This window comes from Trichosurus vulpecula, chromosome 3, assembly GCF_011100635.1.
Source record: "Trichosurus vulpecula isolate mTriVul1 chromosome 3, mTriVul1.pri, whole genome shotgun sequence".
NCBI classification, from domain to species: Eukaryota; Metazoa; Chordata; class Mammalia; order Diprotodontia; family Phalangeridae; genus Trichosurus; species Trichosurus vulpecula.
The window spans coordinates 109219025-109244139 of record NC_050575.1 but is presented as its reverse complement, the minus strand read 5'-3'; the positions used below and the strand labels follow the sequence as shown (position 1 = coordinate 109244139).

General features: G+C 37.5%; 1 protein-coding gene across 1 annotated transcript in view; it reads left to right on the top strand.

The window, feature by feature from the left end:
* Window positions 1-19436, top strand: part of DHX35 (DEAH-box helicase 35) — a 59872-nt gene extending 40436 nt beyond the window's left edge. Inside the window, exons 15-22 of the mRNA XM_036752621.1 lie at window positions 4424-4519; window positions 6272-6366; window positions 7647-7724; window positions 9974-10103; window positions 12815-12896; window positions 13258-13329; window positions 14957-15068; window positions 18013-19436. Coding sequence (XP_036608516.1) covers window positions 4424-4519; window positions 6272-6366; window positions 7647-7724; window positions 9974-10103; window positions 12815-12896; window positions 13258-13329; window positions 14957-15068; window positions 18013-18057 — 710 coding nt within the window. The 3' untranslated portion in view covers window positions 18058-19436. The remainder of the gene's footprint in view (window positions 1-4423; window positions 4520-6271; window positions 6367-7646; window positions 7725-9973; window positions 10104-12814; window positions 12897-13257; window positions 13330-14956; window positions 15069-18012) is intronic.
* Window positions 19437-25115: the final 5679 nt, after the last annotated feature.

Below are 25115 nucleotides of genomic sequence, written 5' to 3'. Positions count from 1 at the left end.
TTAGGAGAGTTCATTACTTGCCTATTTGATCCTGAATACTTAATGTTTTCCTTTTATACAGGCCACTTTCTCCAACATAAATGAGATTAGTCACTTTAGAGTTTTGTCTGAATTATCTGGGTAATTGTGGTTGCTTACTAGTATGTAAGCATCCATCAATTTAAGTTTTGATTCAGTTTCATATTTACTTTGGTTTCAGACCAAAACAGGATATAAACCAATCAATTAATAACCAAAGAATTCCTATTTGTAATCATCTTATATTTGCTCCATGGCAAGTGACAATTTATGGTCCCTTTCTTATTATTTGGCACATATTTTATTCTAGGTTTCTTCAGCTTTAAATCAAAATAGGATTTTTGAAATGCTTAGCTTTGCAAATTTCAACTGGATTTTTGACAGTCAAAATAGGTTTAATTCTAGCCCAAGAGTGAACACGGACATTAACATTTTTTCAGGTCTGACTTTGGGATAATTCTTATAGTATGTACAGTTATGTATTAGCTCTTAGTTATCTGTTAACTCCTCAATGGCATATATTTGAACAATCATTTCTATTTTGATTTTTTTAGAATGTGTTTTTTTAACATTTATATTGATATTTTTTATTTTTACCTCACCTTCATTTTCAAATATGTATCTCTCTCATCAGCTCACAAGAAAGCCATCTCTTATAACAAAGGATTAAAAAGTAAAAGGGGAAAAACAGTTTGGCAAAACAAACTTAATATATCAACTGAGTCTGATGATATATATGCAATTCCTTCACCTATATTTTTCTCCTTTTGCAGAAAAAGGGAGACAGGTATGAGTGTGCCGATAAGCGTTTAACAGCCGGCATTCCGGAAAAAAGATTACCCATGACACACTTTCAAACTTAATTCATATTATTAACATTTTGTCCATCACTTTCTTAAGTCTAGACAATGAACAAAACAATAAATCAAGCCTTGATATATAGCATTTGTTGATTTCTGAGGTATAAATGCTCTCCCTGAAAATTTAACAATCGGTTCTTATGAACTAGTTCGAGCTGGCCCCAGCCAGCATACCCTTCAGATGAGGTGCATTTTTTCATCTCTTTGTCTGGGCAAAACTTGGTCATTATAATTACAGTGTTCAGTTCATTTTCATGTTCTTTCCATTTACATTTTTGTAGTCATTGTGTATATCCCTCATTTTACTTGACTTCAGTTCTTATCTTCTCATGCTTCTCTGGATTCTTCAGGTTTATCATTTTTTTATGGCACATTATTCATGACCACACTACAATTTGTTTAACTGTTTCTCAGATGATGGGCATCACCTTTTTTCTTCAGTTCTTAACTACTTCAGAAAGTTCTGCCATGAATATTTTGGTAGTATTAATATGTGACCTTTCTGTTTTTCACTTCCTCACATATAAGTAGGATGTTTCTGTTAAGGAGTGTTATCATTTAAGACACTTTAATCCTTGACCCACTTGCCACCTAAATCCCAACTAGCAGCACCGGGCCCTTTTTCTCCCCATCCTCAGTCCCCACTCCCAGTTCCCATTGAGTGCCAGAAGGTCTAGTAAAGCAGTTACTGCAAAGAGCCCTTCCCTTCCATCTCTCATCCATTGCCCCCTTCCCTTTTTCCTTCCCAGAGCGACTGTTACCTCTTATTCCCAGCCCCACAAACCTTACTTCCTTCTAACCCTCTGCCCCAGTCCCCAAATCTTATTAATTGTGGTCTGAGCCCTTCCACGCCATTTTTCTCACTTTCCTCTAGGATGGGCATGACCATTTATACCACTTTGCTGAGCAGGGAGTCACCATCTATAATCCTTACAATAGGATAGAACTACCAGGCCTTACCCTCTGCTCTGCTGCTATGCTCTCCATACCCATAGGCATTGCCTTCTACCCTGTGGCTGGACCTTTCTATGTGTGTTCTCTCTCTCAATTACAATTTGAGTTCATTGACGGTGGGGACTGTCTTACTTTTGTATTTGTATCCCTAGTGTTTTAGCAAAGTGCCTGGCACATAGTAAGCACTTAAATGCTTTTTCACTCATTCATTCATTTGTTCTATTTGTTAGCATAATTCCAAATTGCTCTCCAGAATGACTGGACCAGTTCACAGCTCCACCAATATTAGTATTCCTGTTTTTCTGTAGACTTTCCTACATTGAAGAATGTGTTTTTAGTTGTCAAAAAACATTTATCAAACACCTATTATGTGCCAAGCACTGTACTAAGTGTTAGGGATACAAAGAAGGCGAAAGATAGTCCCTGCCCTCCAGTAGCTTACAGTCTAATACTTTAACATGCAAACAACTATGTATAATCAAGCTTTATGCAGGATAAATGTGAAATAATCAGCAGGAGGAGGGCATAAAATTAGAGGAGATAATGAAAGCCTTCCTTTTTATAATTAGAAGGATAGAATTTTAAGGATAGAAAGACTTTCAAAGAATTCTTAGTCAGTTCTCTCATTTTACATATAAGGAAACTGTCCATAGGAGTTAAGTGACATATATGATATTATACAACTAGTTAGTAATGACTCAGGTTTTACTATGTTCTTTTTAGAGTATGTAGGTGATTTTTATGGGTCGCCACGTGTAGGCCAATGATCTGTGGATGGTTTTACTGTTTGTATGCAGGGATTTGTTTTGATCCATTCACACTGCCAGATGGGGTCCCATAATACCCAGCTATGGTCAGGGAATCATGACTTTGCCTCAGATCTCTAATCTCATCCTATTTTAATTTATTATTGCCACTGGCCAGAATAATGGCAATACTCTTTTTTTTTTTCTTTTTTTAAAAATAGATTTTTATTAATAGCTCTTGTTTTTACATTGCCTAGACTTCCCCTTCCTGGAGAGCCATTCCCTTATAAAGAATTTTTTTAAAAAGAGGAAGAAGAGAGAAAATAATTAGCCAAGCCACTCAATACATTGAAAAAAATCTGCCATTATATACAATGTTCCATAGCCTGAGTCCTCTGCAAACAAGTAGGAAGAAGAGGTGTCTTCTCATTTATCTTCTTTGAGGCCAGGCTTGTTTTTTCAAATTTTGCGTTATTGAATTTTGATTGTTTATCGTGGTGGTTCTTTCTGTTTTCATGGTTGTAATCGTTATGTGTATTGTTTTCCTGCATCTACTTACTTCACTCTGCATCCTTTCATATAAGTCTTAATATGCTTATGCTTCTTTCTATTCATCATATTCATTGTTTCTCACAGGCATCGTAATAATATTCATTACTTTCATGCACCATAATGAGTTTAGCCATTCTCCAGTTGATGGGCATCCACTTGGTTTCCAGTTCTTTGTCACCACAAAAAGTGCTGTTACAAATATTTTGGCATGTATGGAATCTTTCTCTTTGTCGGTGACCTTTGGGTATATGCCATTAGTGAAATCTCTGGGTCAAAGGTTTTGGACATTTTAGACCCTTTTCTATTTCTTATTCTTGCTGCCATACTCTTTTTTTAGCTTTCTCCCAAAAGCACAGCATATAAACGTTGATATAAAAACCTACAAATGAGGAGAAGGTTTATGTACTTGGGAGTATTTATATTTACCATTTAAAGAAATCAGTATATTTATGCAGTCCTTTTCTTATCTCTCTTATCCTTGGGCTTTTCCTTTCTCGCCCTATATGGCCATAATCCCTACATCACTGTTGTCTCTTTGAAATGACCCCTTGCTCCTTCATTCCAACAGAGAAGAGCTTCTTTGGGCTGTGTAGCCCTGGTACATGGTGTTCATTAGAGCAACTACTGTCCTCATTCTTTCTTCAGTCCATGCTGACCACTCTTCTATCTTAGTCCTCGATATCCTTCCTAGTACTTTCTGTTGCTGATTTCCAGCCCCTTTATTTTGGTTTTCCCCTAGATCCCTGATCTCATACCTACTCCCAAAGGTAGGCCCATCAACATCTTTCACTTGCATGCAATACATTTTATTCTGAATTAATATACAGTGCTGTGCCTATGTCCTCACTTCAGCAGCCTGAAGGTCAAAATTATTCTTGTTTTATTTTTATGATTGCTTAGGGTATACATTGAAATATACCTACTTATAAAATCACAGAATAAAATAAAATCCAACTCACACATGAAAAGAAATTCCTTCTATATCATACCTGCCAGGTAGTTATCTATCCTGAGAGGAGGGGCCGTTATTTCCTTTTGCTGATGACATATATGCAGGATACAATTCTCATGAAATATTCTTTATGAAAATTACCTCCAAAAAAAAAAGAAAATTACCTCCAAGACTATAAATGAATAATCTGTTTGTTTTAATTGATCACCCAGCATTTAATTCAGCAAACATCCCTTCCACATTCAGTGGTACTCTGTGTTCAATGTATTTCATAAATGTTCTTTTCTCTTTTTTCAAAACAGCAATCCATACTCTTTAATCTATATCCGTTCTTTTGGCAGGTCTGGACAAACACTGTCACCTAACTGAACCTCTTGGCATGAGAATAGCAGAGTTTCCTTTGAATCCCATGTTTGCAAAGATGTTGCTGGAATCAGGTAGGAATAAACAAATAGCTGTCATTGATTTTAGTTTATGAAAGAAATTTTTCTACCCCCATATAATATTGTAGATTTGAGAATTAAGGAATTCTAAATTGTGACATAGGATGTCAGGTAAGAAATCACATTCATATTACTAAGAGGTGTTTAGCTTAGACTTGAGTGATTTGGGAAATATCTATTCTAGTCGTAATCTTGGAAATCTTGGAAGGCTATGTACCAGTCAGTACCAAATGAGAGAGCACTCAGTCTCTCTACAAATTTTTTAATTTTATGGGCAAAAGTTAATTCAATTAAAAAACATTATAATGTGAACATTTTTAGTTAGTAGTCAATAAACATTGATTAAGCACCTTCTATGTGCCCAGCACTGTGCTTCAGTGCTTAAGTATGTATAAGAAAAAAAAAAAAGATAGTCTTTGCCTTCAAAGGGCTTACAGTCTAATGGGAGAAGAAAATACACAAAAGGAAGCTGAAAAGGGGTGTGGAAGAATGTACCTGGTATGGGGTCATGATGTTTATGGTATTGAAACCAAGCAGAGCAGCTGATGGAAAATGGAAGGTTAGCTAAAAGTTCTGACCCTTCTGTAAAGGAAGACTTTGGGAGGAATTTTTCTGACTGTAAACTATTTTTTCTACTCCTCGATGGAGGAAAGTATTTCTTCTTCTTAACAACACACACACACTTCTGTAACATCATAATTCTCAAATCCTGAAGACATAAGCCTGAGAACAGTGAGAGGCTAATCAAATATATTTTGAGTCTTGGGACAACTGACACCCCCTTCCTCTTAAGCTACTCTGTGTTGGGGAGCAAGATTAAGTGTGGCAGAACTAGAGCCATACCAACAACTTAGCATTTCTGAGGCAAATGGCAGAGGTTTGAGAAGCTGATGAAAGTTGAGAAGGGACCCCATCAATATACCATTAATTTTTTTCCTTTTTAAATGCTCCTCTCAACTTCTGTTCTATTTTCCTCAGACTTTGCCCCCATGGTACAGTAGTTTTCCAAATAGTGGGGGTGATTTTCTGGTCCTGTGGAGTGTCTACAACTAGCTTGTAGAGCTTTAGAGGATTTGGCTAGGTGGGGGGAAAGTGCACAGTGGAGAGAACACTGGGCTCAGCTCTGCCATTTATTCACACTGTGACCTTGGGAAAGTTATTTCACCCCTCTAGGCCTCAGTTTCCCCACTTGTTAATACAGGTTTGACCAAGTAATCTCTAAAGTCATTTCCAGCTTTTAATATTCTGTGATTTTGAGTGAGTCTCCACTTAAAGGGTGGATGTTTCAAAATAGACACTAGTGGTCTTAAAAAGCACAGGAACAACGAAAGTGGCAAAATCCATGTGTTCCTGCCTCTTTTCTTCCTCCTAGTCCTACAGTCCAGGCTATGGAGTAACCCTGCTGGTAGCAGGGAGAGAGCTTGGGAACTAGAGGGAAACAGTACCAGGTAAAGATGAATACCTGTAGCCTGGACCTCTCTTACTTGGTTAATAGTCTAGCTGCTTTCTTTTCAGAACCTCCATGTTGTGTTGTAATGAATTTCTATAAATTTCTTAGTGCCTACCTTACCTCTAGGTCACAAATAATGCATTAAATATTGTAAGCATTTTTGCTTCATGTGTCATGTTTTTGGTACAACAACAATTTGTAACTTAATGAGTTAGTAGTATAGTACCCAGAAGATTTGACCAAGTATTCTTTGAGAAATTTCATGCCATAAGTCAAGCCCGCTACTTGTCTTACAGGAAATTTTGGCTGTTCTCAGGAGATTTTGAGCATCGCAGCCATGATGCAGATTCAGAATGTCTTTGTAATTCCACCAAATCAGAAAACTCAGGCTGTAAGTCCAACTTCTGCATTAATTCTAAATGCATTTCAGCCAACTTGTTCAGTGTTGATGACATCACCCAAAGTTATTGAAGAGAAAGCGCATCACTACTTTCGGCCCATTTTTTCCATCACTAGGCATAATTGTTATTGCTTCACTGTCATAACTTTGCAGCCTTAAAATAACCTTTCCCTCATTTCTACCCATCACTGCACGTTTCCATTCTTATTGCCAAATCCTGCCACCCTTTCCTTCACAATTTCTTGTGGATACGGTGCTTTCTATCTATGTTGTCACAGACATCTGTCACCTATCGCCTGTTTTTAAACTTTCTTGTTCAGCTCCTCTGCTGAGTATACACTACTTTGATATTGTTGTCTTATCTAGAAATCACTGTGACCATTGCCTCAAGATCCTATGATTATTCATTGCATCTGTATGACATTGGGTGAGCCTTCTTAGAGCCTCAGTTCCCTCATCTGTAAAATGGGGATAATGATTCTTGCACTACCAGTCTCATAGGGTTGGTGGGAAAAAAGTGATTTGCAAACCTTAAAGTGCCATATAAATGTGAGTTTTTTATCCCATCATCACTTCCTAAACCTTAGCTTGACCACTGCATTTATTTATGCCCTCCTAGAGGACAAGAACATTGTCTGTCAAAATGTAACCTAGTATAGTACCATATGCAACAAAATCTTAACTCAGTGCTTTCTTATAAATGAGACATAAAGTAGATAAAGTGGAATGCTGAGCAAACTTGTCTGAGAGGAGTAAAGGAAGTAGGTAAAGCGATCTGAGAAGAAAGATTGTCTAAAGTGTTTTGGTTTAAAAAAAAAAACACACCCCAAACCCTTTGTAACAAAGAATTGAGTTCTTATACACTATCCTTAGAGAAATGGAAAGCCATAGTATGATTGCAAAGAATTAAGTATGGTCAGAGCTTTGGACCAGGGTAACTAGTAGCAAGACTTAAAAACAATTAAAGAGGGTGGAAACTCAGTGCTATATGGGATTAGATGGCAGGGAAGAATTCTGGGCAGGACAAGTAGATTTTGATAGTGTCTGCATGTACACAGTAATTGAATCTGTGGGAACAGGTGATGTTGCCCAGGGTCTTGATGTATGAAGAGGGAAATGAGAGAAAGGATGGAGCCTTGGTGGGTGAGGGGGAGGGGTTTGATGTTGCTTCTCTAAAAGAGAAAACCCAATAGAAGACAAGGCAGTAGATGAATAATAACTACATTATAGTTACTGTTTGCGTAAAGATTAAAACATTTTTCTTCTTTCAGATGCGGGAACACCGAAAATTTGCTGTGGAGGAGGGTGACCATCTTACTATGCTTAATGTATATGAAGCTTTTATCAAAGTAAGCTAGTTGAAATACTTGACATATTGTTTTTGCTAGGTGTACACAAGTCCCTGAAGATGAAGTCTTATGAAGATAGTGATGAAGCTACCAACTTTTTCTTATTTGTTTTCTTAGGAATACCTCCATAATGTCTGGTTATTGGCCTCTTTGGTTCAGTTTACCAATTATATTGTTGGATAGAACAGGAGAATCATTAGCCTCATATATGAATGAGTTTTAGTAGGCTAACTGTTCAGCATTCTACAGGATTCTAAGTCCTTTTACTCTGTTCTTGCCATTAGTCTAGTGAAATGGCTCCAAATACCCATTAAGACTGCAAGTTACCTTCTGTTCTGAATGAGTGTGTGGATGAGTCAGTTGTATTTCAAGACCAAAGCTTTCAGGTTTGATATAGTGAGACTATTCCAGGAAATTTTCAAACATCAGCTGTTCCATCAAAACTTAGGGAACTTATAAAACTTTAACAGACAAGGCTTATACTAGTGCAAGGATCCATCTTATCAGTTTGAATTATGCTTAATGCTCTATGCTGTAAATATGGCTGAATTCAAGTTAACATGATAACTTATATTTAACCTGCTAAAGAAGGTAGGTTATCACATGACTTAAATTTCTGAGTCTGGATGTAGACCTGGAAGGGACTTTTGAGATCATTTAGTTCAATCTTCTCATGTTATAGATGAGGAAATTGAGACCCAACAAGGGGAATGGGCTTGCCTAAGTAGAACAAGGATAAAAATCCATGTCCTCTGACTCCAAGTCCAGTGTTCCTTCCAGAAAATTACACTGCCTTCTATTATGTAAGGAGTAGTAAGGGAAAAAATAGAGGTTAAGATTTTTTGGATTTAAAAACAATTCATTTCTAGAATGCAGCATTAGAAGAGATGAAACATTAAAATTAAATGTCACTGCATATTTAGAAAAGATGATCCAGTTAAAGAAAGACTTTCAGGAAAAAAAATTCATGTTTTAAAATCTAAAGGATAAATTTTACACATCAAAATTTTCAGTAAAGTTTGTGTCAAAAAAAGGATCCTGCATTTCATAATGTAAGCTAATATCCATAGCTTCTTATCGACCAGTTAAATATAACTACAAGTGTAGTATGTTTTACACAGTTAGGTATATTGCTTTATAATATATTGAAAACTTCTGTACAAATTGAATTTTCATGAATTAAATCATCTCCCCATTAATTTACAGTATAATTTCAGAGATGCATCCTTGGGCAAAAATTTTGTCTTAAAGCTGCACAAAAGTTTTAAAGTGCTTGTTTAAAGGGAAAATGATCATTTTTGGATAAAATGATAATTAAGTTCACTGTAGTTTGATTACTGTTGCCATAAAATTGGTGAGATGAAGAGGCAAGGGAGCAAATGTAGTTCAAAGTCCCAATAATAAACAATAGATGATAATAAGGTTGGTAATTTTTGAAGAAAAAATGTTGGCTTTATGTTGTTAATCAGCTTGGACACATAGATTAGCTAGCATTTAAAGTGATTCTGCTGGCCACAGAGTTCCTTTTTGTTCTTAAGTGGTCATCCAAGTGAAGAGAGCTTTAGTGTAATAGATGAAGGGATAACCAGATTTTGAGCATAATCATTAATATCTAGGTTAGAAAGGAGGGTCAGAAAAGGGGAATCCCCAAATGATATCACAAGGTCTTTAGCACATTAAATAGAGGGCAGCTAGGTGGTGCAGTGGATAGAGTGCCGGGCCTAGAATCAGGAAGACTCATCTTCCTGAATTCAAATCATTAGCTCTGTGACCCTGGGCAAGTCATTTAACCCTGTTTGCCTCAGTTTCCTCATCTGTAACATGAGCTGGAGACAGAAATGTGAAACCACTCCAGTATCTTTGCCAAGAAAATCCAAGTGGGGTCATAAAGAGTTGGACATGACTGACTGAAATGACTGAACAACACCACATTAAATGAGGAAGCATGAAAAGAGAAAATACCTTCCTTTTCATATATATTCCAGATGAAGAGTATTGCTGCCTGTTTTTAACAACTTTCTCTTTGTCTGCAAATTCTCTTCTCCCTTCTCCCATTCCTTTTCCTCCATCCTGTTATCCATTCCCCTTTCTTTCTTCCTTCCCTTTCTGTCTCTGTCTGCCTTTCTCTTTTCCTTTCTCCCTCTCCTTTGGTCTCCTCTGCTCTGCTCTCCTCTGCTCCTATCTTTTCCTTTTCTTTCTCCTTCTTCCTCTGTTCCCTATTCCCCCCCTCCTTTTTTTTTGTCTTGCAGCACAGTAGGAATTCACAGTGGTGTCAGGAGCATTTCCTTAATTATAAGGGGCTTATGAGGGCTGCAGCTGTAAGGGAGCAATTGAAAAAGCTTCTTGTCAAGTTTAAAATACCAAAGAAATCTAGTGAAGGTAAGAATAGACTGGAGTGAGCGAAACTTTGTTCAGAACTCGGCCTCCTATGTTCTGTTGTCTTGTCCTAGAGTTTTCTTTGTAAATAATACTGACATTAGAGTTTTAATTTAGTGCTTTAAGGTTTACAAAATGTTTTCACATTTTTGATCCTCGTAACAGCCTTGTGCGACAGACACCACAGCCTTCCTTTCCTGTAATGAAGAAAGTCAAGTTCAAGAGGTTAGATGACTCACTCTGGTCACAATTATTAATGTCAGAGGTGCTGGCAGGACTTTCCTTCTCTATTCCACTGACTTTTCTTTCTTTATAAGGGCAGATTTTTCCAAAGAGCAACATGCAGTTCTTATAACTGCAATTTTATTTTACAAGCTGTGGTTATAAATGATAAGTTGAATATGCAATAAGCTTTTGTATGTCAAATTATATTTTCCCATGGATGTTTATTATGATTTCAGAGACAGATTTCCAAAGAAAAATTGATGGCTAACAAAAATTACAGTTAGTATCCACTAACATTCACTTCAGAGAACAGTTGGTACGAATTTCATTTTCTCACATGACCTCTTCGAGAGGAGGTTAAATGGATGCTTCAGAAAATCTTTTTATGCTCATGAAAAGCACTGTCATTCATTCAGCAAAATGCGGAATACTGAATGCAGAATGAAGTTTTATTTCTTTAAAAAAAATACCTTTTCAAAGAACTTAATTTTCAGTTTTCTTTAGAATTTATTCAAATATGTATTAGTGTAATGTCTTTTAGTGCCTATGTGGATAGATAAATAATTGGGATTTTAGATAATTTCAATAGGATTCTTCAAAGATCACTCTTCAACCCTACGCTCTTGCACTGGTAGCAAGGCAAGGATTAGAGAGAAAAATGAATACATCTGAGTTCAAGAGTGTGTATTAAGTGGCTAATTGGTAAAATGTATAAAATCAACCTATTAAGAAATGACTACAAAGTAAAGTTGACTCTTAATGTGCAACAAGTTCATATTCATTGTGCATAAATCAATGTTCAGTTAGTCTAAAAACACAGGAACATTACCCCCTTGTGTTGAAAATGAACCTTTGAAATCTTGATCATATCTTATTGTTATTGGATTGATAGATACAAGTGTTTGCATTTGAAGAAAGGTGAAGTTGGGGCAGTTTTTTTGTGTTTTTATTTGTATGGAATATTAAACTTAACACAGCTCTTCTAGTGAATGTTGAACAATGCCCTGGTTCCAGTCATTAATTATAATGCGTATACTTTTAAAAATAACTTTTTATAGCCTGTATGATGATTGTACACATCCATGTTCGAGGTAAGATTATAGACTTAGACATTAGAAAACCCTAGATACTTGTTTCTAAAAGGTTTATTCTTTTCTGAATAGAGAATAAAAAATTAACTGTGTCTTTGAAGCTGTTTCAATGCACACTTGTATTTAAGGACTGGTATTTTCCCACTCCCATTCTAAGGGAGATGATTCTGCTTTTATATCCCCATTTTATTCTAATCATGGATAAACTTCACATGGGATTAGTGTGGAAGATCTGGTAATTTCATTCTGGTCTTTTCACTTTTATATGCAGATTGTAATCATCAGAGTTGTTCTTGTGTAATGTTTTAAAGTTTGCAGGCTGCAGTAGTATAAAATGAATATACTTTTTAGCATTAGGAAATCAAAGAACAGAGTAAAGTTCATCATTTCAAATAATGTTATTTTCTACAAATTTTGATATCAGAAAATGAAAAACTCCTTAAAAGAAAACTTCAGAAATAAAGTCTTTGCATGAGGGATGGAAAAGATTGCACTATCAAGGTACCAGAAGTGTAAATTAAGTTGTAAAATTTTAATAAATTTAGCCAGTTCAGATTATTTAGTTCATTCTTTACTTGAGCTGGATTCTGGTCATCTAGCTGTATTTGGTTTTTAAAAATTTTAGGGCTACAAGAGAGATATTTTCTTTATGGAATTTTTTACTGGAATCTTGCAGATCCCTTAAATACCCTTCTTTCCTCCAACTGATGATGATATTTTTGGACCTGCAGCTGACAAAGTCACCATGATCCTCAAATCCCTTCAGTTTGTGGAGGTAGGAAGCTGGAGAAGCTGATGGGTAGTATGAGGCTAGGCCAGAAGATGACTCAAGGAAACTATACGGCAAGATGGACCTAAATCTTTCTGTCACTGTAGTCTTGCCTGAATGTAAATAGGTTCTGCCTTACAAACAGCCAGAGCTGTCAAAAGTTGAGAAATACTAGATAGTTTGTCAGCTGCTAGTCCAGGAAATCTCCAGGGTATAGTTCAGTGTGCTGATAGTGGAGGCCTTACAGATTATTCTTTAGGTATGCTAGTCTGATGAAGAAGTTGATGGCGAGAAGGAACAGGGATATAAATGTAGAGCATGTAACTGGAGTAAGGCAGTTTACAGATTGAACTTTGAGAACATGTTGAGAAGCAATTATACTTCTTTATTAGTTTATATACAGTGTTCTGTGATGTTTCCTTGTGACTTGTTTTATGATTGAAATGTATACAATATTTATCTGATTTTATGTTGCCCTTGTACTATTATCAAGTATTTATTTAACCCTGTAAAATGTAATTTTTTATCAAAACATCTCCAAGCTTGTTCATTTAAACTTTAGTTGAATAAAGTAAAAGTATCTGATAGGTGATAGATTTATAGGTTGTATTTTTTTTTAAACTGTTTAGGTGACCCAGATCCTGTTCTAAAGTGTATTGTCTCTGGATTCTTTGCTAATGCTGCTAAGTTTCATTCCACTGGCGCTTATAGGTAACTAATATTTTATGACATTCTCAATGAATAAAGGAATATTGAAAGTACAGCATTATATCCACTCAAAAAGGTGATAAAGATGAACACAGAAAGTAGGCATTTAATGTCAGATATTAAAACAGTTGTGTACATAGTGCTTTTTTTTTTTTCTTTTCCTTTCCTGCGATGGTTTAGTCTTTGGGGGTAAAAGGAAGGAGAGAAAAAGAGAAAAAAATGAGATGTGGGGAAAAGTATTTTCTTTGTGTATATTTGAAGATTATTCTCTTTTCTTCATTAAGGTATGAAGCATGTCTGTAGGAAAATCTGGCTATAAACTTTTAAATGTTGACTGGACTTAATTTATTTTTAAATTTCTAAGGACTATCCGTGATGATCATGAATTACACATACATCCCACTTCAGTACTCTATGCAGAAAAACCACCTCGATGGTAAGTTACCTTTAGCTCATAGTAATTATAAGTGGCTCTGTTGAGGAGAGCCAACAGACTTCTCAAGGAATTCAGTACCTGTTTCTCTCACCTCCTCAACTACTGCCATCATACTCAGGGATTTTAATATCCATGTAGATGTTCCTTCATATTCCTTAATCTCCAGTTTTCTCAACCTCTTTGTGTCCTGTGATCTTCTCCATAACACTCTGTTAGCCATACATAGGAATGGTCACACACTAGATCTCACCGTCACTCACAAGTGTTCCAGTTCCCAAAGTAGAAACTGACATTTCTTTCTCTGACCATAACTTCCTGTCATTCCACCTCTCCCTGTGCTTCACCCCTCCTATACCTTTTCCTCACCCTTTTCAAGACCTTCATTTCCTCCACCCCTCACTACTTTCTCAGTCTATTACTCTTGTTCAGACTTTACTTTCCTACCTCTCCAGTCTCAACCTAAGATTAGCCATTTCAACCTTGTAGTGTCCTCTGATTTTGGATTCCTTACCCCCTTTTCTTTTTGCCATTTTTCTCTTGCCAAACCTCAACCAGGATTTACTACTACCAATAGCCTCTTGTGTTCTGACTCCTGAACTACTCAATGAAGCTGGAGGAAGCCTCAGAACTGCTAGTTGAGTACATTACAAATTCACATTATCAGACCTCAACTATGCCCTCACAGGAGCAAGGGAGCCCTTTTATTCTTCTCTTACTGATTCCTTAGCCATTCACCCCACAAGCTGTTCTAAAACTTCTCTTCCTTCTCTAAGTCCCCAATACTACCTCCTCCTTGTTTTCTTTCAGTTGAGAATGCTGCTTATTTTATTGAAAAAAAAGGACCATTTACTTTCTCCCATTCTCTTCATATTGGAATGCTTTGTCATCATCTCATACTTTCTCCTCCTTTCTCCTTTGCCAAGACCATTCTCTTCTCTTCTGTTCTTTATCTTATCCCCTCCCATCTTCTCCAGCAGATTGCTGGAGAATATTATTCCTCTTGAATCTTCAACCTCTTTCTATTAACTGGTTCCTTCCCTACTACTTTAAAAAATTCCCAGTTTCCCCCCATTCTTAAAAAAAAAAACTTCACTATACCTTACCATCCCTTCCAGTTATCCGTCTATCCTTTCCTCCCATTCTCAGCCAAACTCTTTGAAAAAGTCTTCAGCAATTGCTGCCTCCACATCTGTCCCTTGATTCTCAACCCTTTTGTAGTCGGGCTCCAACTTCAGCACTCAACAGAAACTGTTGAGTGTTACTCATGATCTCATAATTGCCATATCTGAGGTCTTTTCTCATTGCTAATTCTAATTCTAATTCTAATCTTTCTCAACTTATCTGTTGATGTCAGTCAATTTATTAAGTGTTTATTATGTGCTGGACACTGAAGTTTTGGGGAATTGAAGATCAAAGAAAACCTTGATGGGGAAAAGGAACTGGACCTTGAAGGGTTGGTAGGATTTTGACAGATGGACATGTAAAGACTTCCTAGGTAAGAAGAATTGTATAAAAATGTAGTTCATGTTCAAGAAATCATAATCTGAGTTTACTGTTCCTAAAAGTGGGTTGTAAGTATCATTTTCCAGTGTAAAGAATTCCATATGTTCTGTATTTGTCAATTCAGGGTGGTCTACAATGAGGTCATACAGACTTCAAAATACTACATGAGAGATGTGACTGCTATTGAATCTGCATGGCTTTTGGAATTGGCACCACATTTCTATCAGCAAGGAACGGTATGAATTCAGAGCTCACCAAATGGATGTGTTGGGGGGGAGGGAAGAGTACTGTGTTGGCTACATTTTTATTTTAAACTTACTACTTTCACCTGACATGAAAAGATTTGATTTTGAAAAATGGAACAAGAAGTCTTGAAAGTGGGCCCAAGGAACACTTCCTAATAATTAATTAATGAGAACTTCCCAAATTCATTTTGATTCAGTAATGTGCTTAGAGATCCTCAAAGGAAAGATAAGATATTGTCTAGTTAATCTAGAAGATTGTTACAGATTATGAGAGTAACTGTATTCAGAGTAAGTGGCAGGATACTTAATTCATTTTAGATATTGATGGATGCTTAGTTGTTCAAATAGTTTCCATTTTTTATTCCTAATGTTGGTTGGGTTTTCTGTTTTCTCTGTTTCTCAGGGCTCTTATGATTAGCCCTAGGCAGAGTGCTATGGAATGGAAGTGGGGTTTAAATGTCCAATCTTCTGTTATTTTTTATTTTTGTGATTTTAAAAATGACACCTTTTATAATTATGTAGACTTGGAACAAGTACAGAGTGTAAAAACATTTCACTAAAATGTGGAACAAAACTGTTTAGTTAAAGTGACTTATTAGTCACTTAACCCCAATTGCCCTGCCTTCCCCCCTCCAAAAAAAAAACCCCATAAAGTGACTTATTAGCATATCTTCTTTGAAATACTGCAGATGATGTCCAGTTTCATAGGCCTAGAAGTCAAGGACTTTTCATAGAAATATCTGGTAACTTCCAGGTCCCTAAAGGTGGACTTTGGGAACAATCACCAAGCTGTTGCAGATGATACCGGTTGTGACAGTTGTTTTGCAAGGAGAACGTGATCTAGGCTGGCTAGAACTTAGATCATATAATATTTGACATACTATATGTCCAATCAAGTATGCTTAGATACAACTAGTAACCAGGGCTGATAGCTTTATCAGGTCTGTGAGGATAAAGCATGCTGCAGTTGTTTAGCCCAAAAATCACAGTCACTAACCATGGCCAACTATGTGAATCTTATAATCAGTTTTTATCTGTAACTGGATGCTGTGTCATCCATGGTGTGATATACTTGTCAAGTTACAAATAATTAGGTAGTAATGAACTTTTAGAAACTCAAATAGTTTGTAAATTGAGGATTACTTGTTTCCCCAAATTCCCCAATACAAATTTTTCAGTCTAGAAACCAGCCACATGAGTGGCAGTTTAAAATATTTTTAAGAGGCTTGATAAAAATGCACTATTGAACCTGTCTCCGATCTCTGATGTATGTAGATACATCAGAGTAGATACAGAATCAGATATTTTTATGAGCTAAGACTAAATTTTGCTTAGTCTAGAAGGTTCAAAGTTTAAAAAAGATGCATCAGGCATTTGTGTAAAATCCAAATTGAAACTGACTTTTAATAATTTAACATTAAAAGTACACTATCCAAGAATTTAAAAAAAATACAACTCTCCTTCCATAGTCAACTCAAGGAATTGACCTGCAGGCATTTGGAATTCATGATAAAGATCTTTGATATATTTGTCTCTCTCTCTCTTCTCCACCTCTCCAGTTCTTTCATGTTTTAAGCTGCCAAATGTATAAAGCACCAGGTCAGGCCCCTGGGCCAAGGGACTAGTTTGAAGACATGCTGAAGCCACAACAGCTCTGGGAGCCCACCAAAGCTCCTACCAGAAATAAATAAATGTTTTTTCCAAAATTTGCATGGGTAGAAAAAAGAAAGCCTTCTTGAGAGATGAGGTGTTCAATACTTTTGACCAGACACATAATTTAAGTTCTGAAAAACACTGAAATAATTATAAAGTACTTGATCAAATAATTAGGCTTAGGGAAAATCTTCAGTATAAATTTGATAATGCCTCTAGATCACTCTTAACAGAGTAAAACTGAATCAGTTCTTTTACTTTTATCAAAACTAGTTTTATAAGTTTGATGGAAAATGACAGGGAGACAGGTTAAAAGTTCAAATTAACTAATCATTCGTACTCTCCTTGCTGCTTTTCCCAATTGTCCAGTGATGACTTCAGTTTTTCCTATTGTCTGCTGTCTCTGTTCTTCCAAGGGCTGGACTCGGAGGCAGACCCATTTGTTTCCGTCCTTTTTTCCATTTCCTGACCCAAAGGCAACTTCAGAGTTGGACTTCTGTGTACAGCCTGATCATGATAAGAAATACTTTACAATTAACCCATAACAATCCATTCATAATATATTATTGAGAATAAGTCTTAGTTACCTGAAATTAATTGACCAGGCTCCTTATTACTGGCTATTTGGTTGCTGTGTGGTTTGACTGTATCATTATTTGACCTTCATTTTTCAAAATTCAGTTCAACAAACATTTGAGTGCCTTTTATGTACATGTTTTTTATTCCAGTAATGAAGTTTCAGATAAAGAAGTGTATTGGTGAAATTCATTTTGGAATTTGTTAATCAACATTACTGTTTTTCTCTCTTCCTCATTGTTTTTGAGGGGAAGAAAGACTGCATCTTTCCTTTACCTTCCTTAAGACATTAAAAGAAAGAGAGTGCCCTTCTTTAGGGTATGAGATGTTAATAGCCAGTGTGCTTAGAGCCTCCTATGTTCAAGCAGTGTTCTGAGGGGAAAGAGGCCTGTTCTTTCTCAGTGATAATTTTCATACCCCAGAGACAAAGCCTAAATGTAGTCAGGACCACAGAGAGAGGATCATTGTCCCAGATCATAGTTAGCCTCATTAGAAGTCCTATTTTGCAAACAGGTGACTTGGTTTTTCTTTCACAGCATCATCTGAGATGTATAGATTTGAAGGAGAAAGTGAGCAGCAGGAAGAGACTGACCTACTTGTATATTGAAAGAAAAATGTTTTGCTATGAATTATTAATTGCACAATACAGTATATATATATATTTTAAAAATATATTTTAATTGTCTTTTTATCATTTCCTTTGCAGCCTCTTTCAATGAAAGCCAAAAGGGCCAAGGTTGATGACCAATGACCATAATCCAACTGTTGCTGACAGTACCTGATCCTTTTCTTCTTGGTGTCCTCCCAGATGCAGCTTTTGGGCCTTGGGACATGTAATACTAAACTTTTCACTCACTTAAAGCAGGCTATACTTTACTTTTCAGTCAGTTGTGTCAGCCACTATTCCCCGCCCCTCCACTAAATGTAAAAAAGCCTGTCAGGATCCTGTAGGAGCTGATGCATGAGCAGGACATGGCAAAGCTAATGCTGAGCTTGCATTGTGGACATTTTATTACTTGGCTGGTGTGGCCACATTTGTTAGCCTGGGCATGTTGTCCCTTTAACACGGGTAGACAAACAATCAAAAAGTACCTATGTAACGAGTAAGAACTGGAGCTTCTGTGGGGGAAAAGAAGCCTTTGAATGGTGTAATGCCATGTTAAGGAGGACAAAGAAGTTTGCATACCACAGCTCTTACCCCTTGGACCACATATGGCCTGATGGATGTGCTGCTGCCTTGTTGAATGCAGAGTAGTCCAGGAAAGAATCTGACCTTAGAAAGAAACATCAGGAGTTTCAGTTGAAATCTCTCTGACACCTGGAGCATGCCTACCTAGCACAGGACCTTAAAGCAATAGAGTCAGTTCCTGTAGCTTCTCATTTGCCTTTTGTCCCATTTCTCCTCTGTATGAAACTTTAGAATGGCATCCCATTTAAAGTGAAACAAACAATACATTTACATACAAGCTCTGTATTTTTTTAGCCTCTTGATCACTCTGGGCACTCCTGGTAATTCTGGAGAGCTTTGAGGGTCATTTGTGAGTGAGTACACCTCTAGGACCCATGAGCACATACTCCCTTATTGCAGTGAATGTACTCACTTTCACAAGTGGGCTTGGCTCCCTCTTCCGGGATTTGACATCTTAGACTTGATGCCGCTGGCTTCAACACTAGTGAAATCTTATGAAATTCCAGTTGGAAAAATCTCATGAGAATGCTTCTTAAGCAGGAATTAACAGTTTAGATGCTCTGAACTTCTATAAATCAGGAACATAACTATAGTATATTAATAATGGCTTTATTTTGGCTCTTTATTGGGAGGGGGTATCCTCCTTTTTCCAGCAGGCTCTGGTCATATTGATGCCCCAAGCCTACTTTGCTATAATAGTGTTTGCATTTAAACACAGTAGCTGCTGTAGGTTTATTTATTTATTTTTACTGTTTGGATGACATTTGTTTTAAAAACATTTAGCTTGAAAATTTATTTTTGTACTGACATTTATTTGTGGCCACTTTTGGCACCAACATATACTTTCATTTTTTTCTTTCCATTTTTAAAATGTGTAAATAATAGTAATACCTTAATAATGGTAGCAACTTTATACCTGAAATAAATGTTTTCCTCCCCCTCCCTGGCTCCTGTGACTTGTATTATGAGACATTCTCATTAATCCAGGCCTTTGAGAGAGAAGTAAGTATGTTAGTTCCACTCTGGAACAGCCAGTACATTTGGAGGATGTTAAGTCAATTTACTCAGGCTCATGGTAGCGTTAGAGATGAATTAAAGTCTGCAAAGAAGACCCACAAAGCAACTTAATATTAATAGCATGACATGAGGAGACCCAAATCAAATATAGTTATAGTTGACAAAGAATGGGAGAGAGATAACAAACTCCTGTGAATTTCTTCCACATCTTTCCAGAATCCAGATTCCATAGGAACCAAAAGTATAATATCATTTTAAAAGGGTGGTTTCCTTCTTGGTACAATTTGCTAATATTTACGAACATTGTTATCAAGAAATATTTGTTAAAATCCTACCTCTTTTTGATACTTGCATAATAATGTCCAAAGCAGATAGAACAGATCTAAGATGTACATGGTATCAGAAAAAAACACTAGATATCAGTCAGAGGACCTGGGTTCAAATTCCTGCTTACTGCCTGCTTACGACCTCCTTGCTACTGTTGTGACTTAAAGCAATCCAGTTCCCTTCTCTAGGCCTTGGTTAACCATCTGTAAATTAGGGAGTTGGCATTCGTGATCTAAGATTCTAATTTCCATGATTTTATGAACTGGTCCAGTCATAGTTTTGTGTCTTCAGCATTGACATTTATTTGAAATAGGGTGTCAGTACTCAGTTGATACAGAGTAAGAACAGTTTTGTTTATGTTTTGTAAAGACCATGTACCTGGTGAACCAGGTGGTGAGAGACATCCACATCACTACAAAAATGTTTTCTGTGTTCCTGGCTCTGGAAGGCTGGCATATGTTTCTTGCTGTAGATAAAACAGAACAACTGAAACCCCAAATCCCCAAGAAAACATAGGGGCATTGCATCACAGATTGTGTTTGACTGGTAAGAGCCTTTGGTTGTGGTGCTGACACGATCAAAAAGATTATTTGAAACTGGAATTGCTTTTAAGAATTCAAGAATTCTGTGTTTGGAGGCAAGGAAATAAATAAGGTTAGAATTAAAAGGCATCTGCAAGTGATTAAGCAGTATTTGGAAAATTGAGTAAACTAATGAGTGTCTGCTATGTGCCCAGTGGTTTGCAGTATACTGAGGTGTGGTATGAGAGGAGTCTATAAAACAAACTGTGCCAGGAGTTTGGCTTATAGTCCGATAGGGAAGGTGATGCTAATGTATGTGAAACAAGTAGAAAATAATAAAATCAATGCATGGTGATCAGGTGAATGGAAAAACATCACTACAGATCTGATATCATTTATTGCGCACTAATAGATTTCAAGCAATATGCTGAACACTGGGAATAAAAATGCAAGTAAGCTAGACAGTCCCTGCCCTCAAGAAGCTTACATTCCAGTGGGGGAAGACATAAAAGGGAGCTAGAAATGGAGGCAGGGAAAGAGATGGGTATCCATGGGGTAGGGCAGGGTAACCAGCAAGAAGGAGGAAAAGAGGCCTGCAGTGGGGAGTCAGGAGTCAAAGTGGAGTACTGATGGGGCCTCTTCTGAAACTGTTTGGGATGGCAGTGAGCAGTCAGGAGAGCTGCACCTCAGGGTGGAGTTAAAGCAGTCCAGATAGTCACTGTGCCAAACATTAGTCATTTCATTCAAATTACTGGTGTTGCTACAGTGCCCCAGGACGTCGTACTTAGGTGATGTTTTCATTCTTACTCAGGGCTAACTCTGCTAGGTTATAAGGAACTTCCTCCTTCAGTGTCTAGAGCAGGAGTTCTTCACCTGGGCTCTGTGAGCTTTTTTTCTTAGTACTTTGATAACTATTTTAAGTATAACTGGTTTCCTTTATAAGTCTGTTTGGTGAATTTTAAAACAATTTTCTCAGAAGGGGTCAATAGGCTGAATTCACTAGTCTACCAAAGGGATCCATGACACAAAAAAAAGTTAACGCCTAACCTAGAAGAACCCCATAATCAAAGAACTATTTGTTGAGAGTTGTCTCTGTTCTTTCTGTGTTGTTCAACCCTGGGTTTACTGAGGAACGTAAATTCTAGGTGGGCTAGGTCCGCATGCTGCTATAGTCTTTACGGAGAAAGGAAAAATCGGTTATTGGGTAAATCTTTCATATTTTCACTTTCTGTTCACATGTCCACCACCTTTGTCCAGTCCCTCATTGTCATTCTATACTATTGGTCTCACCTTTTTAGCCCTTTCTTTATATAGCTACCAGAATATTTCTTCCTAAGGCACAGGTATGACCATATCACCCACCCTTTCAAAAAACTAATGCTTCCTGATTGCCTCTGAGATAAAGTGCAGATTCCCTAGCCTGGCCTACGTCCCTCTACGTTCTGATTTCAACCTATTTACCCAGTCCTAAATCACCTATTTCCCTTCACGTACTCTACGTTCCAGCCAGAGTGGATTGTTAGCTGTTCCCTGAACTCATTTGTTGCCACCATTGTGGCGTGCACACAAGCTGTCACCCACGTCTGGAATGTAGCTCCTCATCTCTATCAGTCAGAATCCACATCTTCCAGGAAGGTTCAGTTCTGGTACTCCCTTCACTCTGAAGTGGAGTAGGCAGCATGGTACAGGTAAGAGAGGGCTAGACTTCAAATCCTGCCTGTGATGTTCGTTCCCTGTTTAAACCTGAGCGGATCACTTAACTTTCTTAGTTTCCTCAGCCGTGAAATGAAGGAGTTGAACCTGATGCCTACTGAGGAACCTTCTAGCTCTAGACCCATTCTCTAATCTCAGTTATTAGTTTTTCCTCCTTCAGCATTCCTGGAGCATTTGATGCCTGTTATATTTTACCTTTATTCCTATTCTATCCTGCTAGTCAAATGTAAAATCCCAAAGGATTTTATTGTGATGGTTTTGGTTTTTCGTTTTCTGTCCTCCGCTCCTTCCACGGTGTCTTGTACATGGCAGGCACTTAATAGATGGGTGTTGAAAACATCTCAGAATCCCTTGTTGAGCACCATCTCTGAGGGCTTAATGAACTTTTGATTTGGAGTGGGGGCAGGGGCCCTGTTCTAGTTTGTCCCTCCTACATGAAAGCATGCTTGCCAATTAGTAAGACACCAGAATGCACCACCTGTAGGGAACAAGCTCTGTCTTGTCCCTCAGGTAGCATGGATCATCTACTTGTCCATAAAACCTAATCATGTTCAGGGGCCCCTTTTATTCGTTATTCAGGTTTTGCCATTGCCTTCAGCCTTGAGTTCCCTGACTTAGCCCGGATTTGTCTACGTTGCTTGTCTTCTTTCTCAACCCTTGTTGAAGCAACTGTTTCTTAGACGATATCACACCTTTCCTTCCTCCTCCCAGTCTGGTGTCAGGTTAAGAGGAATATCCTGTTTAATAAATCCTCAACTCAGATAGTCCAGGGTACCTCCGGCATCTTAAAGGTGAGAGGGGGAGACTGATCCCAAAATATCAGAGTGCAAAGATCAAAGAACCAGGCCGCTTATATCCTACATGAAACAATAAATAGAAATTCAAAGAGAATACAGATGCGAAACAACTACACAAGAAAACAAAAACCAATTTTAAATAAGCAAAGGGGAAGGGAAAAACATTAAGGGCCTACTATGTGCTAGGAACTGTGCTAAGCCTGTTACAAATATCTTCACAATCCTCTGAGGTAGATGCTAGTTCTCATTTTACATTTGAGGAAACTGAGGCAGACAGTGGTTAAGGGACACCCAGGGTCACACAGCTAGTAAATACATGAGGCCGGCTATGAACTCAAATCTTCTTGACTCCAGGCCTAGCACTCTATCCATTGCACTACCTAGCTGCAAAATGCTAATACGATTTAAAAACATTGTAAAGCAAATGAGTCAGCTAAAGAACTTGGCCTTTTGTATGGGGAATTGCAAAAGGAAACCATGTAAAATGACCCTAAAGATATCTTTCAGTGAATAAGTGATGTGTGTAATTAAGCAATAATTAGAAATGCTAAGGAAAAAAATCACAAAAACAAATAACTCGAAGAAAAATCACAAAAGGATGTGAATTAAAAGATGCTAAGAAAAAGTAATATTAAACATAAGCAACTGGATTAGTTTGAAGCTGAAATTTTATTGGTAAGGAAATCTCTAACAATGGAGATAAACAACTGTTCTGCAACTTATAGTTGTGCCAAGTTGCCTGGAGCATTGAGACCTCTGGGTCACAACCAGTGTGTGATGAAGGCTGGACTTGTACCAAAGTCAGCCCAACTTTACTGCCTGCTAATACTGCGACTTCTGATTCTTCTAGGATTCTTTTTATGTTCTTTACAGTAGAAGAAAATAACCAACATGGAGAATATAATAGGAAACCTAGAAAAATGTATAGGAATAATTGACAACAAAATAGAAGGGCATACCGGGCACAGCAACTTTTTAATTTAAAAAAAAAATCATTGTTATCTATATTACTGTGAGGCAAGCAGATCTAAGTGACAGACCTGAATGTGGGTCATGACTTAACAAACTCAGGTTCACTGACATCCTTGAGAATTTAGCAAAACAAAACAATCTGTTCTCTATATTCCAGGTCACAGGGGTGAAGAACCTGTATCCTTGAGGCCACATGTGGCCCTCTAGGTCCTCAGGTGAGGCCCTTTGACTGAATCCAAACTTCACAGAATAATAAGGAGGCTGCAGGTTCCCCACCCCCATGCCAGGACATTTGCTAAGAGTAAGCAAGATATAAGACCCAGGCACTCACAAAGCAGACCTTTGGGTTTGCCAGCTTCTACTTCCACTTTTCCAGTGTCTTTTTCACCCAAGAAATGATTTTGAACCATCAGATCTTCTGTAACCTTGTTCCATCCCTCCCTTGCGAAAAGGGGGATAAATTTTTAAGATGGTTCATTGGGTTTAGAGAGATTCATCTGTAGCCACTGAACAATGTGAAGCCCACACTAGAATAAAACCCTTATGTACACAAGCATTTGAGATGTAGTTTTTGGGAAGTTAATATTTCCATAAGCAAAAATGTGTGAACCTTTGTGGAGGGCATGCTCTGGACCTCTAGCTAGGATACTTGTTGGGTTTGTTTTTCAAGGCATGGGGTTGAGTTGATTGGAACCATCCATAGGATAAAGTGCTTGAGTAGAGGTCATACATTTTGAATTTATGAAAGTTATTGAATAACAATAGTTGGTCAGGGAGTTGGGCCGCTATGGCAGTCAGTCATTCACCAATAAACATATTAAAAGCCTACTCTATACCAGGCACTGGTATAGGCAAACAAACCAAAAAACTCAACAGCCCCAGCTCTCAAGGAGCACATTGTATATCGAAGGAGACTAATAGGCAAACAGCTATGTGCAAATGAGATACATACAGGGTAAAATGGAGACAATCAAGAGAGGGAAGACACTGGAGGGTGACAAACATCTGAAGGAAGATCCAGGAAAGATGACTGTGAATGTCCAGGCCCCCCTGGAATGATGTAATGGGACGTAATAGCTGTCTAAGTATTTTAAGGCTGTTAAATGGAATAGGGATTAGGTCCTTTCTGCTTGGTTCCAGAAGGCAGAACAATGGGTATAAGTTGTAGATATAGTGATTTAGACTTAATGAAAGCAATATTGAGAAGTAGAATCTTTGGGCTCAGGATGTCATCAGCTCATCGATTTGAAGCTAAAACAGACCTCCAGGATCA